Below are 16,159 nucleotides of genomic sequence, written 5' to 3'. Positions count from 1 at the left end.
GAAATTAATTTGATACCACTATTGATATATATGGATGTTTTACAATCTTGAATATAATCTCTGTTTGAAAAAAATGATTATAAAATATAGTTGATAATTTTATTCTTTTATAAAGGAAACGTTTTAAATACATTTAATTAAAATCCAATATTTTAAAGGGCTTATTGCCTAAAAAAGCCAAATATTATCCCTTATCAATTTGTGTATATTTTAATATTAAATCATATTTTTATGGTACAATTCTTGTATGTAAAAAAGTGATTTTTGTAACCATGTTTAAGTGTGACCCTGGAACTGAATCAAAGAAATATTTCACTAGCTTTAAGCTACCATTCTCTAACCTTTGGAGCTTTTGGGTGTGTTTTCCGATGGAGAAATCAGCAGATGTTGTAAGGGAACAAGGACAGACGTATGACTTTACTGAAAAATTATTAAACATATTTTAAAATAATAATAAATATTATTACGATGGTTTTTTACTTTTTTTTATCTAATATCTAAAATAATAAACTAAAAAGCTCATTAAAAGGTATGAACAAGAATATATATATATATATATATATATATATATATACTTTCACTCCAATTTCATTTGTTAATTATTTTTTCATAATCATTTCCTTTAATTATTTTCTTTCACTAACATATAAAATCTATAGGACAATATTGGATTTAGAGTACATGGTTGTCTTGAGATTAAAAAATACTATTCAGATTTGGAAATGTTGTTTGACGGGTGGGAATTTTGGTTAGCAACAAGACAACAGTTTGATGAACTGAGCTGAGGCAAATTTGTGACATTAAAGTAAGAGAGAAAGCTAATGAGAGTTGGGGATTACAACTTTATATCATAGACCACAAATTTATCTTGCTCCTATAGGGGGAAGCAAAAAACACTTGCATTCCTTCCTCCCTTGTCTCATCATAACCATTGCATAGGGCTTTGCCTCACTCAATCTCCCAACATGCATCCAAAAGCTTGCATTCCTTCCTCCCTTGTCTCATCATAACCATTGCATAGGGCTTTGCCTCACTCAATATCCCAACATGCATCCAAAAGCAATTACTTGATTAACAAAATGCACCACATAACATTAACCCCTTAAAGGGAAAAAGGGATCCTACTTACTTGCAACCTAACGTTTCTCCATCCTTTGATTTCAACAAGATCATGAAGCCATTTTTTTTCAATAAAGCTGAACCCCGGGGGGGGGGGTACCAAGAAGAACCGTTACATGCATGGCCTTATAAGCCCAATCACAGTCCAGCTAATCTAGTAGGAATGTCCAGACCAGCAACAACCATTTGCTAGAACTCTGAACGTCAGCCTCTTGATTCCAATGCCAGAATTATCTTCTTTATTGGGCCCTGGAAGTAAACCACAAAACCTTCCTGAAAACCAAGTACAGGGATAGAAGAGAAAACAAGTAGGAGAATGGGAAAATATAGTACTTCCTACACATGCATGTAACACAAAAAGGGAGAGAGAAAATATGGGTTGCAGAGTGAAGGAAGTAGCATATATTTTCAAATTAACTTTGACACAAATCAAAGATTTTCTAGGACTCTTATACATACCAAAAGTTCCAATTTACACATTTAAAAACAAATAATATATTAAATCCAACAATAGCGTCAAATCAGGAAGAAAGCAAGCAAAAATAGGGCTTTTCCTTGGTCATTAAAAATAATAATATTTTCATAGGTTAAGCACGGCATGCCTTTACTTTTGCAACAAAGCAAATTGGAAAACTGGAGAAAACAAGAGGTAAAGTCAAATCCCTCAGCAACCAAGACAAGCATTAAGTACGGCTTAGTTGTATAGCAAATTGAATATATAAGAATTGTGGATTCACATATTAAAGTTTCGCTTGAATTTACCATTGGTATGCCTAATGCTTTCAGATCATCATCAGTCATGTGTACAAGAGCTGTCATATCAACCTGCAGAAGGAGACTTGTGTCTTATAGATATAGCGGAGGCAGAAATTACTTTAATTTAGGCAGTGATTAAAAATATGAAAAGAAGCAAGTGAGAGAGAATACAAAAGAAAGCATAAAACTACATACTTCCTGAACTTGAAAAGTAATCGCATATTTTTCAAGACCCAAAGACTGGAGGAAGTCCTCCACTGATGCATCAGCCTGCTTAAGAAATTACACTGCTTAGACACTAAAATATAACCATCACGTGTTAGCAAGAAAACATGATTGTGTGTGTTTGTGTGTTGTGAGTGCGGGGGGTAGCTCTTAAGTTGCAGCTAAAACGGCTAACATATGAAGGTAAATCTAGTGCACTTCATCATGAGTTGCAAACCGATATACGAGTCCTAAAAATGTGCAAAACACCTCTGACAGGAGGAAAACAGGGGAGACAAAACAAAGTTTTGCTTCAAATTTATCATGCTCATCAGTTAACAAATAACAAACACAGAATGGATTTTCAAGGTATAACAATATCATGTCTCATATCATGCTATACTGAAACAAAAACCAGCCATTTCTTGCATTGTGGTTGTGGAGAACTTAGGGATGGGCGGGAAAGGGTGAAAGTATTTGGATGGACCCTATATTGACTGGTTTAAATTAGTACCTCTACTATTAAATGAGTCAATTTAACCCCTGTACTAGTAAAAAAAATCAAACAAGGCCAATTTTTTACAGAGTTACAATTTACTGTTTAAATTTTTTCAATCATTGTTTAAAAGAGTTAATATTTTGAAAGCTCTTATCGTTCTACAAATGAAATCCTTTTTTTTTCGGAGTTGAAATGCAAAGGGCGAAAAATAATTTTTCTGTCAGTTTTAAACAGAAATGTTAACTCTGTTAAAATTTAGCCTTATTTGATTCTTTTTACTAGTACATGGATTAAGTTGATCCATTTAATAATAGAGGGACTAACTTGAACCAGTCCCTATAATAAAGGGACCTGACATGTACTTTCACAGGATTAAAAGGAGGGGGAGGGGTGAGGTGGGTTGGGTTGGGTTGGTGATGTCCCTAAGAGGTAAAAGATGGTAAGAGAAGATAATAATAAGTGAGGAAGTTCTATACCTTTTGCTGAGCCTTCTTCTTTGTCGTTGTAGTTGCAGCCTTTTTGGGCTCTAGTTCAGAGGTTTCAACCGCTACAGTTCTCTTGGCTGGTTTGGCAGCATCTGATGTTAATTTTGGTGGATCAGCATTTACTGGCCTCGGATTCATTGTTCCAGATAATTTGTCACGAAGATCACGCACACCTGAGAGAGCACCCCTTCCACTTTGAGAAACCTGTTGGAGACTTTTCCTTTGGAGCTTCAATCGAAGATCTCGAACATCGACTTTGCTATCTTCACTAACCATTAACACAGAGTCAAAAAAAATACAACATAATTTAGTTGCATACGACTATAGCAGCCATATTTTAGTTGCATGTGATTGTGTCAGGCAATCCATACTTGAAACTTGAGGTACATAATCTGTTATGATTTAGGATAGAATGATAGAAGAAATTTTTAGGGATTTAAGAAAATAGAGAGAATAGGTTACAGAAAACGTGCATTCATTTCATAAGATAATTCCTAAGGAAATTGGTACAAATTATATATAAACAGGTATCAGCTGTCAGAACAGAAAATCTATCAAAATAACTGCCTATATGCTGACTCATCACCAATTCTCTACCCTGATATTATTCTAACAGATTATAGCCCAAATGTTTAGGTCCACCTGTATACTTAATTGAGCTAAGTCCATTAGGCCCAACTATTCCTCCACCCGTATATACCCCAGCCTTGCTCTCCTAACCCATCTCCTGTCTCATTTCACTCCCAATCCCCTCAGATAATATATCAATCCCTAGCCTCCTTTTAATCCCTAATTCCGTTCGATCCTCCCCCAAATTCTTCTGCTATAACCCTAATTCCTCTCTTCGATTTTCCCCCAAATCAATTCCTTCAAACCCTAACTCACCCTCCATCGTGACATAATCTTGGTAAAGATCATATTCCCACTTCTCATCCTGCCTCTGCCTGCATAAGATATAGAGGTGTAAATGAGCCAAGTCGAACTCGAGTATTGTTAAACTCGACACGACTCGAAAACTCTGAAATTGAGCTCGACTCGACTCGAAAATTTGCGAGCTTAAAATTTTTAAGCTCAACTCGAACTCAAAATCCTGAACTGAAGCTCGTGAGCAGCTCGAAATGAAAAAAAAATTCTTAAACTTAACTCGATTGAAGCCTCAAACTCAAACTCGAAATTGAACTTTAAATGCATGAAAATCTTAATGTATTCTCTTTAAAAAAATCAATACATAAATATTAATATATATATTTTTAAAAATATAATCTTATATATTATATTTTCGAGTTGCTCACGAGTTTTTAGAGTAGAGTATCAAGTAATTCGTTTCAGCTCGTTAATAATTCGAGTCGAGCTCGAGTCCATTCAATCCGAGTATTTATCGAGCCTTGATCGAGTCAATAGCAAATAACTTACGATCTGTCTCATCTCATTTACAGCCTAATAAGATATGACATGAAAGATGTTCACAGATTAGGAAATAAAGGTTAAAGGGTTAAATAAGTCAAATTCGACTTCTTTCTTTGGGTAAAAAAGTGACAACCAAATTCAACTAATGGCAGAGCAACAAACATTTTTTGAAAGCTAAAATTTGAAGAAGAACAAGAAGAAGGGTAAAAAAATGCCTTCCGGCTCCGAATTACCCACAACCCTCTGCCCCCAACCGCTTTCTCAATGCATCGTACTTAATTTTAAAGATCCAGAAAAGGAACAAGACAAATTAGCTCCTGAACTTAATGAATTCAAATAATAACCGTGGTTTTTTTTATTATTATAGCTAAAATGATCTTACATCCGATGCAATTGTGAAGACTATCTCAAATTCTTCAAAGAAAATTATGCTCAAACAAATCCAGCAGCAAAATTTATTCAACATCCAAAGTTTCAACGCAGAGGGGAACAGTTATCAAGGTAAAGCAAATAAATGAAAGGAAAATTCCCATAAGTCCTTCATTCCCAATCATCCCTGAAGAAACAAACAGAAAAAGAAGAGAAACCCCAACCTCTTGCCAGTGATTTGACGATGGGGAATATAGTTAACGAAGGAGTTGCCATTAAGTCTCTCCTTTACCGACCTTTTTCCAGCACCCTTCACTTGATCACCATACATCTCTATCCACTATATAAATAAAGAAGAGGGGGGAAACCAAACCCTAAACTTTATAAAAGAAAACAATGGACGAAAAGAGATGGTTTTCCAAAATTGAAATCCTAGCAATCGTGAGGAAGACAAAAGAGAAGAAGAAAACAAACCCTTATTTTTGTAGAAGTGAATCAACTAAAGGCATTTTTGAATCTATTTGTCACCAATTTCAAGGTTTTCTGCTTAATCTATTTTTGGGCTTCCGAATTTTGAAGCAACGCCGCCAAGGGACCATCCGGGAAATTTTAGTATGCTCCTTCACAATTACATCAGCCATTGCAGTAGCAGTAAAACGCCGCCGTTTTAGTCTCGGCCCATGAGCCCAAAATCCAAAGTTGGGTGGGTGTGAGGTAGGGCATTTTCTCCGATTTTATGTACTTTATATTTTTTATTCACCATTTAGATTTTCCCCACTTTCCCCACTCTCAAATCGAAAGATATTAAACGATTAAAATTTCTATTTCAGTTTGGTTCGATCCAATGACTAGCTTTAATGAATTGTGGCAAATCCGGTCCAAACTCTAGCTTAGTTCATCTAACTCTTCATTTTCCTTCTTGTATCCATTTTCAATGTATATTATTTTTTCTAAATAATCTAAGACGATTATAACTCGGTATTTGTTCATAATTTTCTTTAACCATTGACAATGCAAACATACTTTGCAGATTCAAACCCAATATCTTAAGGAATAACATCAATCCCTTTAATCACTGAGACCACCCGATAGGTTTCATTTCCAACGTATATTAACACATTGGTATAAGTGTACATGTGTATGGTTCTCCAAATAAACAACTTGTATATTACATATCCATATCCAGTACTTATCTCGAATCAATACAAACATCGGCTTATCATGTTTTAGCAGTATGAGTTACTGAATCAAGAAACAATCATGGCAAAACATGCCAGATTCGAAAACCTTATCAATTTTCTTTATCCAGCCCTATATATAATTGCTCAAGCCCTTACATTCAACTAGATGAAAATGCGCATAATTTTGCAGAACAAAGTTTAGTTCACATTTTCAGGAAAGATGTGTATGACTGAAAGTTTCAAAACTAAAACAAAATAATCAATAGCTCAAAATGATACAAAATCCTTCTCCACTAAATCTGCGGTACACTATTCTTTCATTTTGCTCATATTGTACACTGAAACTTCTATATCTTCATGAAATATAGTATTGCCAGCATACGGCGAGTCCAGCTACAAGTACGACCTTGAGTACTAATTTAGAGTTAACAAGGGATGATGAACCTGGGGGCGGATGAGGAGGTTCCGGACGCCTACCTCTAAGCTTGGCTGACAACTTTGATAGCAGCAGAGGTATCCGACCAGTTTTCTTGGCAGCTGCAAGCCAAAATATGAAAGGCAAACATCAGAAAGAGGAAGATGAGATAGCTGAACAAAAGCTGCAATCACGACATTAATACTGGTTTACCAAACCATAAAAAAATTGGTTTACAGCGGCTGCTTCTGATCTTCTTTTTAATTACCTTTCAAACCAAAATTCTTCAGATATGGATGCTTAGCAGGTATTGGACCATTCAAACCAAAGCAACAGCATGCAGTGTAGAGATTAACTCGGCTACGACAATAAAAGAAATTGTTGTTTTCTTTCTCTCTTTTTCCCCTTTCTTTTTCATTTTGAAGTTTATCATTTCATGTTTTTATTTAGTTTGATCCTTGGACACCACCATGCATGCAATCTTTCAGGCCTTTTACAACTATAGATCATACACGAGAGGTGCAATCTCCAAAGAAATTGAAGTTCTAAAAACATGTCAAAGAATAATCAGAGAGAAACAGCATTCCAATTTCCCAAAAAGAAACATAGATACACAAATCAGAATAAGAAAGAAGCCATTATTATTCTGTTGTCAAACGACTGGAAAGGACCATAAAATTTAAGAATGATTGCGACACCTTTCATCTCAGGTCCATCTCCAAATCTACTCATCTGACCATTTGACTAAGTATTTAAATAAATGGATATACATGACCTTTACAATTTACAAGATGCTACCAAAGTTTGCATAGACCTTTCCAAATTGGACTTTTGTGGTATTGACCAACTACACATAAGGGGCTATTGCCATGATATTGTAGGATATTAATGTTATGATTTAACAATAATTACGAAAACCACATTGTCAGAGCACGTATATGACCTATTCCATGAGGTAAACTTACCTTTTTCTTTAAGAAATCTCTCCTCCTCGGCAACACGCCTTCGTAGTGCATTGAGCAACGATCCAAAATACAATGCAAACACTGTGCATGTGATTGTGATAACGTTGTAAGGCATGCTAAAATCAGGAGTTGTCAAAGGTACCAGTAATACTTCTGTGTAAGACATGACAGGACTCTTTTCCTGCATGACAGATCAAGCAAATGCCAAATGAGAAGAATACAAATAGATTAGGTTTAAGACCAGAAATCTCGAGAGGTAATACCTGAAACTTTGACAGCAAGGGTGACTTGTTCAAATAGTCATTTTCAAGGAAAACCATGCTTGCATGGAAGTTGGGAAAGCTTACAATAGCTGATGGTATGTCAAATCCTTGATTAGCATCAGGGGGGTACTCATCAATATGTAAAAAACCCTATTCATACAAATCAATAAAGAGGATCAACTAATCAACAACAAAACAAGATGCAGAAATAAAATATAGTTTGTTCCATCATGCAAGAAGCAAACTATTCTTCTTTCAATTTGAAATTGTTAACTTCATAAAAATTAGATGGTCATCATCCAAAAACAGAGAATGTTTTAGGCTGATAGTGGTATATAAGGTCTGCAGCTACTGGTCAAATTTCTACTGAAGCATCAGCTTCTGCAATAAAAGGTTTTCTAACATTGCAATGAAATATATATTATAAGACAAAATATTATTTGAGGATGATGGGTGCAACCTACGGTAATTTATCCCTTTTTTGACATAAAGATGATCCAATTTTAAGGCATTGATAAGTTTCACCATACGCATCCAGCTCAAAGAATAGGCAGTGGGTTGAGAATATAGAGATGGGGCTAGGTCTGTGTTCAAAAATATCTATTGCTAATATTAGGTATACTCACAACATTCAAATTTCCAACTTATATGGATGCTCTATCAGAAATACGTTTTACAAAAACAGATTTTCCATCTTAAGCTAAAATATTGAACTCCAATACAGCATCAGAAATACTCACCATACTCGGTGCTGATATCACCTAGTTTAACATATTACCTTTATGTAGCACTACCACATTTGAAGTTTTAACAGTCCTTAACGAATGCACTTCTTAGGTAAAAACAATAACTTGTATTTGACTAGATCAACTACTAGCTAGATAAGGATAACGAAAAGCACACCTTATCAAACTCTATTGTTAACGCAGCTGAGCTCACGTTGCAAGGAAGTTTCAGAGCCAACTCCATCACACCAGGAGACACTTTGTCTTTGGAAGGCGAAACATGTATCGTCCCAATAATATCTGAAACGGCCTTAGGTTGTTGATCAACAAACACTTGCAGAGAATGGAAATATACCTTAACATACCAAGGCACAACTTGAAAAACATCAACTCGCAATTCACACCTTTCACCATCAAAATTAGCACCCATGGAGCCCTCACTCGGTTGTGTAGATATTAGGGAGATAGCAATGGCACCCCTCTCATTTCCACTTCCCATCAAGAACCTGCTAGCATGTAATGGTGCTTGTTGACACATCCAACCTACAGGAATCTTCCAAGTAAGGCCAAGATCAAATGGCTTGAATTCACTGTATTTCTCAATTTCAAACTTGTACAAAATGGAAGAATTCTTGCTAAGCAAACTGCTTTCTTCTATAAATATCCTGTCTGGTTTAGCAGACAACTCAAAGTTGGAATTGGTCCAAAAGTTCTCAGATGTCAAAACAATTTCTGCTGACTTCTCATTTTCTTTATGTAGTTGTTTTAGTTCAGCAACTAAGCTCCTGTCAAGTAGAAGGTACACATTACTAGTCTCTGCAAGAACACATTTTCCATTAACTTCTTTCCCAAAAATTGAACTAAGAGACCAGCTTGGTTGAATATGTTTTTCACTAGTACGAGCCAGACTTGCCCTTTGAATATTAGGCTGGAGGACAACTGTAAGTGTTTGTTCTAATATGATACCTAGGTCCATCCCCTCGGAACTAAATCCAGTTGAGGTAAGATGCAACCTCTGAGAATGGTAAAATCCTCTGTAAATTGATGGCCTATCAAGTAACATGGAAATCCCAGCTTTGTCCCGACAAGGAAGCAGTTTCATCCACGGAGTTAGATTCTCTGTGCAAACGGCTTCACGGGGCAATGTACCATATCTCAGATTGCCCAAAGCAGGTGGAAAACTCCACTCGGGGGCAGAATAAGATGTGCTAGACTCTAGGAAATTGATTGAGGCACAGAAAAGACCAGAAAGAGTGTGTGTTAAATTCTTCCACAAAGCATCAATCAGATGTTGTGGGACATCAAAGACAGCCCATAGCTCAACCCCAGGGGGCTTTGCATTGCTGCTTGGAATGGAATCAAATCCACCCCAGCTCTCATAATTCCAGCGCCCTTGTGTGAAAGACAGCTCCATTTCCTTAACTCGAAATTTCTGAACCTGTTCAAAGATGTTCATAATTATCCATTGTTTTCAAATACTGCAAAGACTTAACTTTTTGTTGTAAGGGAAGGACAGTGGGCCTATAAAAAAACTAGAGTAATACTTTAAATTAAATTATCTGCAACAAAGCTACTTATCTTAATTGCTAATTACTTAAATTTTCAACAAAAAAACTATTTATCAAAACTATTGGCTTTTACTAACACAGAGAAATAAGAATTACAGGAACATATATACAATCGGTGCATAATAATTTTCAGGTAAACTTGTAGCCAAGTTTATACTTCATGTTAGACATAACATTGCAGAAAACATCGTGTGTAAGAACATTTCATCCTCGTGATTTATGAATCCTGAGAACAATGAAATAACATCTTGCTTCGGAAAATAGCAGAGACAGGTTTAATGAAATTTTTAACAGTACAAGTAAATATGAAGGTCTTAAAGGAAACACAAAGAGCCCTTATGAATTTTCTAGACTACGCCAAGCTGAATGCCCCTGAGATAATGATTAGATTTAACCCCAAAATGCATTGCATCCATTTTTCATCATCGAACAAAAGCTAATAAATCCAACTTTTAAATCCTGGTTTGTCTTGCAACTTGATGTAGTCCAGTAACTATAAATTGTCTCAGCCTGAACTGACAACTCCATAGCACTTCCTTCACCTGATCTAGAACCTTAAATATAAATTCAAGATCCAGGTAAAAGCAGAGCAAAAGCAAGCAAACCCCAAAGCATACAGCACGCAGTGGTTCAATATTCAATTCTTAGGGTTTTCCCCTTTTTTTAACTAACAATAGATTCAGAAACTAAAGAAATCCACTTAACTAAGCTAAGCTAACTTCTCTAACACCATTCAAACAAAAGCAACAAGAAAAAAAAACAATAAACAAAAATTTATACTTCCTAAACAACAAGATTTCATAGTGACCCAAAAAAAACGAAATAATGAACAAAACGGAAAGTACCAACTGAGAAATGGCTTTTGGAAATAAGTGGTGATGACGGCCATTCGAAGTAGAAGGAGGGGCAGAGCTTTGAAAATGGAAATGGGTTAACACTTTTCGATCTGGCAATGGCTTCAAGAGCAGCTCCTCATAGAATTCTTCTTGTTTTTGGCCTTCTTCATTGACCGATCCGGAAGCAATCCATAATTGCAAGAATTGATGAGTTACTAAAAGGAGCAGGAGGAGTGGTCTTCGAAGAAAGGCCATTACTGGGTTTTACTTAACAAACTGGAACTACGCTAGGAGGTATAAACAATCCGCCATTGAAGCATCCAGTCCACGGAGCTTTAAAAAATTTACCTGACGAGCGAAGAGCTTTTTCATTTCTTTTTTTCCCTTTCCCTGGCCAATCGTAGAAGATGCTCTTGGATATTGAATTGGGCTCTCTAAGCCCATTTGAATTTATTAGTTGAAAAAAAAATAAGAAATCATTTTAGATAAAAAAAATTCAGAAAGGCCTTTTTTTTAATAGAATAATTACAATGTAATATATCAAAATATTTCTTAACTATTAACAACATACATATACCTACAGATACAGCTACTCGAATTCAAGATTTCTAAGAAAAATAATATCCCCTCGATCACTGAAGTTATTTGATAGGTTCAAAGAATAAAAAATTAGAATAAAACAAAATAAAAGACCCTTGTATATTTGCAAAATCATTTATCTATCTATATTAGTAATAAAGTCCGTGACTAATTTGATACTTATGGATCAACTTGATACACATTAACTTAGTTTAAAATTAATAAAATATTTTTTATATTATAATTGACATTAAAATGAAAATTCTTTTACTTTTTATAATGTTTAAAAATAATAATTAAAAATTACATAATCAAAGATTGAATGTGTACCATGTTTAGTAAGATTAAGTAAAATACCAAAATGTTAATCTACTTTTAGGATACTTTCATTTTGATCACCAAAAACAATCCTCTCATTCAATCGATCATCTCACTTTTTTTTTTTTTTGAAAGAATCGATCATCTCACTTGTAAAACCTTTTGATTGTAAAATTTTTTCTAATAGTTTATTTTAAAATTTAGGATAAATTATCTATTTGGTCACCCACCTATTGCTTAATTTCTGTTTTGTTCACTCAATTATTTTTATTTTCAAAATCATACATAATCCTGTCCATCATAATGCATACAAATATAAATTCAGATGCCTGATTCGGTGCAGCTTAACTGTAAAAAAAATGATGGGATATATTCAAACATCAAACTTACGAGATACCATCTCTTAAAGATAATTGAAATTGCATGAACCAAATGGATTAAACATTCAAAATCAATTGACATTTTTTGGTTTTATCTAAGAAGGTATACATCACTAAATGACATGTAAAATGGGATGAAAGTTTATCGAGAACAAAAGTTCGAGTTCCTTGTAATCCTTTGCACGAGGAATCAAGCCGGCAACTGGAGCTTTCTGTTATTCTTCCAGCTGCAACCATCATAATGCATACAAATATAAATGAGACACTTTCAGACTGATAAAAACAACTTACATTTGTGTATAAAGTATTTAAGACTTTTCACCTGTCAAAGTAGTAGTAGAAAAAGTCTGCATAAAGGAGTGTCTGGACAATCCCGGAAATCCAAGCTGGAAGAACCATGAAAGAATCGATTAAAAAGAAATGATCGTAAGCACAAGAGAAAGCCAAATAATGTAGGCAGATGACCACGAATGTCACACCATGTGCTCTAGGGGGAGTATGCAAGATGCTTCAATCTCTTGTCAGAAAAGAAGAAAAGGTTTGCAAACCCAACAAGCCAGTTTTGCAGGGAGAGCCAGAGAGAGTAATAGGCTTGTAACAAGTGGTATCCAACCCTTGACTGCCTGACCCCATGCCAAGTGCCCCAATAGCGGATAGGCAGGGCCTCAGGGTAGACCAGACAAACAGCCATGACAAGCCACATAGCTCCTTATGGGGGGTAGGAGGGGTGAGCAAGCTTCTTATGGGGGCTTCACAAGTCTTGGTGGGGGTAAATGTCAAACCAAGTGCTCCAAGGATAAGCCGGGCACTTCCATCTCACATTGGAAAAGGGAAAGGTCTTTGGGCATATACCCAATAAGCCAATTTTGTGGGTAAGAGGTCATTGTAATATGCTCAAAAGAGTTAAATTTTCTAGAATTAGCTTCATGCAGTATGATAAAATTGGTCATCAATTTGAACCATTCATAAAACCAATGAGTAACTTAAGAGCTGCAAACAAATCTACAAGCCAGAAGATTCTTTCTGGAAGTCATTACACCACCCTCTTAAGATTTTCAAAGCTACTGCCTACCAGTATTAATGAAATAAGCTCTGTTGCTTGTAACCAATCAAACATCACCATGAGGATGCTAAAGATTTTTACCAAGGTGACTCCACAATCACATCTGTCTAGTTGTGAAAGGCAGGGATAAAATACCAAGTCCAGAACCAACTGAAACAATTAATAACTATGCAACCTAATTGCCTTTTTAATTACTTTTACAGTTACTTTTGGAACTAGATACCAAGTGCAAATCTCAGTATTTTACAACAACAGGGCGACCATATCAACATATGTATGTTGCAGACATGAAATCATATTGTAGCAACTTAGTTTTAATTTTTTTAATGATTTAAAAACCACTACTGGCAGACAAATAGGTCCTAGATGTCACATTGATATGGTCGCCCTGTTTGTCTATGCTTCAACTGGATGTGAAGGTACATGGCTCTAAAACATCTACAAAGAGATGAAAAAGCTTAAAGGGAGAAAAAGGAAAGAGAATAAAGACACTCGTTGCAACCTTTACAACGCAAAAGCTTAAAAGTTGAATCATAAACTACTTTATAAGTTTGAGAAATATAGAACATTCAAAGAATACAAGCTCAGAAAGACACAAAGAAAGAGAGAAAGACTTACGTATCCAGTGGACATAGTGTGGTTCAGTGAAGTACCGATAAACCCAGTTAAGAATGTATAATCCTCGATATGCACTGAAATATAAGAAAAAGACAGATAAGCAGATCTGTCCATCACACACTAATCCTGATTTGCTTAACAGAGGGAAAACTTGGTCCTTTACTCATCTAGGAAGACATCATCAAATAATATTTTAAATAAATACCTCATTTTTTAATTCAAAACTACATAGTATGGTCACAGAGCATTTTTTTTCCGGCAACCATACTGCCTAGAATACTTCCAGGGCATTTTGAATCATATGCAGACAACAGTCTAAAATTTATATTTTTAGTGTGCCAAAAATACTTTTTTCTAGCTAGATAGCAGCCTAAAGTATAATGTTTATATTTTGGAATCATCCGCCTATTATTCTTTTCTCTTTTGGTCCTACCAAAAAACGGATATCTAAACATAAAGAAGAGCAACATTATCATATTGTCGCTTGAAACTTCAACATAAACCTTCACGGTTGGGAAATTTCGAACTCACAAAAATAACAAACTTCATCAAGTCCTAAACAATGGTCTCAAATGTAACACAAAGGAAAGCACAAAGTTTTGATAAGGAGACTGAACTGAAAAGTCTCTGGTTCAAACTACAGATTGTTAACTGATAAGTAATAAGGTTTAATAAATCATTAAAAGTTAAAACATAAGGCAGAACCAATTCAAACAACAACTATACCAACCTAAAATGAGGCAAACAAAGCAAAGTATCTAAGATATAGTCAACAAATTAAACATACATTAGTTTAGGAATATTGGATTAAAATGTTAAAAAAAACATTGGATTAAAGTATATACCCAAGGAGAAACACATATTGGCCAGTCAAATTGTCAATGTTTCTAGTCCTTTGAAGGAGTACAAGCTGAGGAAGTATGGCAACAGCTTCTAGATACAACGAAAAGGTCCACATAACCTGGAACCCCATTTTCCAAAAGTCAAATAATAAAAAAGAAGCATATTTTTTATAAAAAAATACAAATAAATAAAAAGTAGAGACCTCCTTGAAGGTGAATTTCTCATGAACGAGAAGGGCCAAGAGCAAGCACGGCAATAGCAGAAAATAATGGCGGAAAGTGTCTTGGGATTTATCGTAAGACTTTCTAACAACGCTGTGGCTACGGATGTACCAAACAATCGAAAAGGAGCTTCCCAAAAATACCAACTTCATCAAAGTGTTGTAAAGGGAGATAAAATGGGTAAAAATGTCCAGGTAACGGCTGGCGAAAACGATGGCGTAAAGTTCTTGCGTCTTCAAAGAGATGCCTGATCCAGTTCAGAAGAAACAAAAATTGAAACCCAAAACCTAAGAAATCCAATATGAGGAGAAAAGAGAAATGGTTACCGGCGCAAGATTTGATGGTGTGGATCTTGAGAAGCAGGACGAGAACGCTGGCCAGGTGAGTCATATCACCTGCTAATCTGAATAAATTCATTTTTCGCTAGTTCAGATCCAAAACCCTAAATTACTTTGAACTCGTAAATTAAAAGAATGCGGAAATGTTCTCAACGGCCTCTTTTTCAGAGTGGTTTGTGTTTTAGATCTTGTAGTTTCCAAGTTTTCCCCATTTATGTTTTTTTTTTTCAGTTTTATTTAATAAAAAAAGAAAAAGAAAAAAATGGAACATCTTAACGGTGGAACTGCCCATATAATAAAATGAGCATAGACTATTGACGCCAAGTCTTTCCAAAATTATGGAGAGTCAATTTCAGGTCGGTAATCAAATGTGGTTTATTGCTTCTTCTTTTTTTCTTTTTTTTTTCTTTGGGACAAAAATTATGGATACATTTAGAGATGGTAATTAGGCAGTTCAAATCGAATTTAATTCAAATTAATTTGAATTTAGATTGTATTCATTTAAATTTAATTTGAGTCAGATCGATATTATTCTTTTGATATCGATATCATGATATTTTAATTCAATTTTAAAACTAAAGTTGATATTGGTACTCAATGAGAATATCAATACTACTCGTGTAGAAGTTACTATAAGAATTTAATTGGATTCCGAACATAATTTTAACATTGATACTCAAAAAGAATATCAATACTCAAAATTTGATATTGATACTCATATATAGTTACTGATATCATTAGTAATACTTAGTTAATGGGCTTTAATGATCAAATATAACTTAAGAGTGAAGAATCTAATGATAACTTGAAATTGAATGATATATTTTAAAATGATAACTCAATAGAATGTGATTGATATGCATAAGAAAGATTATGATGTGAGATTCTATAAAATTTATACTTTTGTTTGATACTCGAGAAATGACGATGACACTTAAATTATTGTGTTCGATGATCAACTATCTTATTTGATAGATTATCCGGATTTTTCTAGAGTTGTACTCTAA

The 16,159-nt window shown here is 34.8% G+C and overlaps 3 protein-coding genes across 3 annotated transcripts; all 3 read right to left on the bottom strand.

Moving 5' to 3' along the window:
• Window positions 1-900: 900 nt before the first annotated feature.
• Window positions 901-5,331, bottom strand: LOC120190135 (ankyrin repeat and SAM domain-containing protein 6-like). The gene is made up of 8 exons (XM_039193263.1): window positions 5,314-5,331; window positions 5,064-5,179; window positions 3,967-4,007; window positions 3,435-3,452; window positions 3,055-3,326; window positions 2,071-2,145; window positions 1,882-1,944; window positions 901-1,368 (listed from the first exon to the last, which is right to left on the bottom strand). The coding sequence occupies exons 2-8, from the start codon at window positions 5,168-5,170 to the stop codon at window positions 1,324-1,326; spliced, it is 621 nt and encodes a 206-aa protein (XP_039049194.1). The 5' UTR covers window positions 5,171-5,179; window positions 5,314-5,331; the 3' UTR covers window positions 901-1,323.
• Window positions 5,332-6,256: 925 nt separating this feature from the next.
• LOC120190132 (GPI transamidase component PIG-T-like) lies at window positions 6,257-11,218 on the bottom strand. Its single transcript, XM_039193261.1, has 5 exons — window positions 10,802-11,218; window positions 8,567-9,826; window positions 7,664-7,813; window positions 7,401-7,581; window positions 6,257-6,557 (listed from the first exon to the last, which is right to left on the bottom strand). Exons 1-5 carry the CDS (start codon window positions 11,045-11,047, stop codon window positions 6,376-6,378), a joined length of 2,019 nt encoding a protein of 672 aa, XP_039049192.1. The 5' UTR covers window positions 11,048-11,218; the 3' UTR covers window positions 6,257-6,375.
• An 890-nt stretch (window positions 11,219-12,108) lies between these two features.
• On the bottom strand, window positions 12,109-15,354 carry LOC120190134 (ER lumen protein-retaining receptor-like). The gene is made up of 6 exons (XM_039193262.1): window positions 15,141-15,354; window positions 14,796-15,061; window positions 14,596-14,711; window positions 13,751-13,824; window positions 12,392-12,455; window positions 12,109-12,296 (listed from the first exon to the last, which is right to left on the bottom strand). Exons 1-6 carry the CDS (start codon window positions 15,229-15,231, stop codon window positions 12,260-12,262), a joined length of 648 nt encoding a protein of 215 aa, XP_039049193.1. The 5' UTR covers window positions 15,232-15,354; the 3' UTR covers window positions 12,109-12,259.
• Between the last annotated feature and the right edge of the window lie 805 nt (window positions 15,355-16,159).

This window comes from Hibiscus syriacus, unplaced genomic scaffold (assembly GCF_006381635.1).
Source record: "Hibiscus syriacus cultivar Baekdansim isolate YM2019G1 unplaced genomic scaffold, ASM638163v2 tig00116962_pilon, whole genome shotgun sequence".
NCBI classification, from domain to species: Eukaryota; Viridiplantae; Streptophyta; class Magnoliopsida; order Malvales; family Malvaceae; genus Hibiscus; species Hibiscus syriacus.
This window is presented reverse-complemented; position numbering and strand designations above follow the sequence as displayed.

What these genes read in the sequence shown, in the direction of transcription:
- LOC120190135 (XM_039193263.1), bottom strand. Translation starts at nt 5,170, where the DNA reads ATGTATGGTGATCAAGTGAAGGGTGCTGGAAAAAGGTCGGTAAAGGAG. An exon ending in AGAAGAAGGCTCAGCAAAAG is followed by an intron (nt 2,146 to 3,054) that starts GTATAGAACTTC and finishes TTTCTTAAGCAG; the next exon opens with GCTGATGCATCAGTGGAGGA. An exon ending in TTACTTTTCAAGTTCAGGAA is followed by an intron (nt 1,945 to 2,070) that starts GTATGTAGTTTT and finishes CTCCTTCTGCAG; the next exon opens with GTTGATATGACAGCTCTTGT.
- LOC120190132 (XM_039193261.1), bottom strand. Translation starts at nt 11,047, where the DNA reads ATGGCCTTTCTTCGAAGACCACTCCTCCTGCTCCTTTTAGTAACTCAT. An exon ending in CAAAAGCCATTTCTCAGTTG is followed by an intron (nt 9,827 to 10,801) that starts GTACTTTCCGTT and finishes ATCTTTGAACAG; the next exon opens with GTTCAGAAATTTCGAGTTAA. An exon ending in CCTTGCTGTCAAAGTTTCAG is followed by an intron (nt 7,582 to 7,663) that starts GTATTACCTCTC and finishes TCTGTCATGCAG; the next exon opens with GAAAAGAGTCCTGTCATGTC.
- LOC120190134 (XM_039193262.1), bottom strand. Translation starts at nt 15,231, where the DNA reads ATGAATTTATTCAGATTAGCAGGTGATATGACTCACCTGGCCAGCGTT. An exon ending in CAATATGTGTTTCTCCTTGG is followed by an intron (nt 13,825 to 14,595) that starts GTATATACTTTA and finishes CTTATATTTCAG; the next exon opens with TGCATATCGAGGATTATACA. An exon ending in TTCTACTACTACTTTGACAG is followed by an intron (nt 12,297 to 12,391) that starts GTGAAAAGTCTT and finishes TGATGGTTGCAG; the next exon opens with CTGGAAGAATAACAGAAAGC.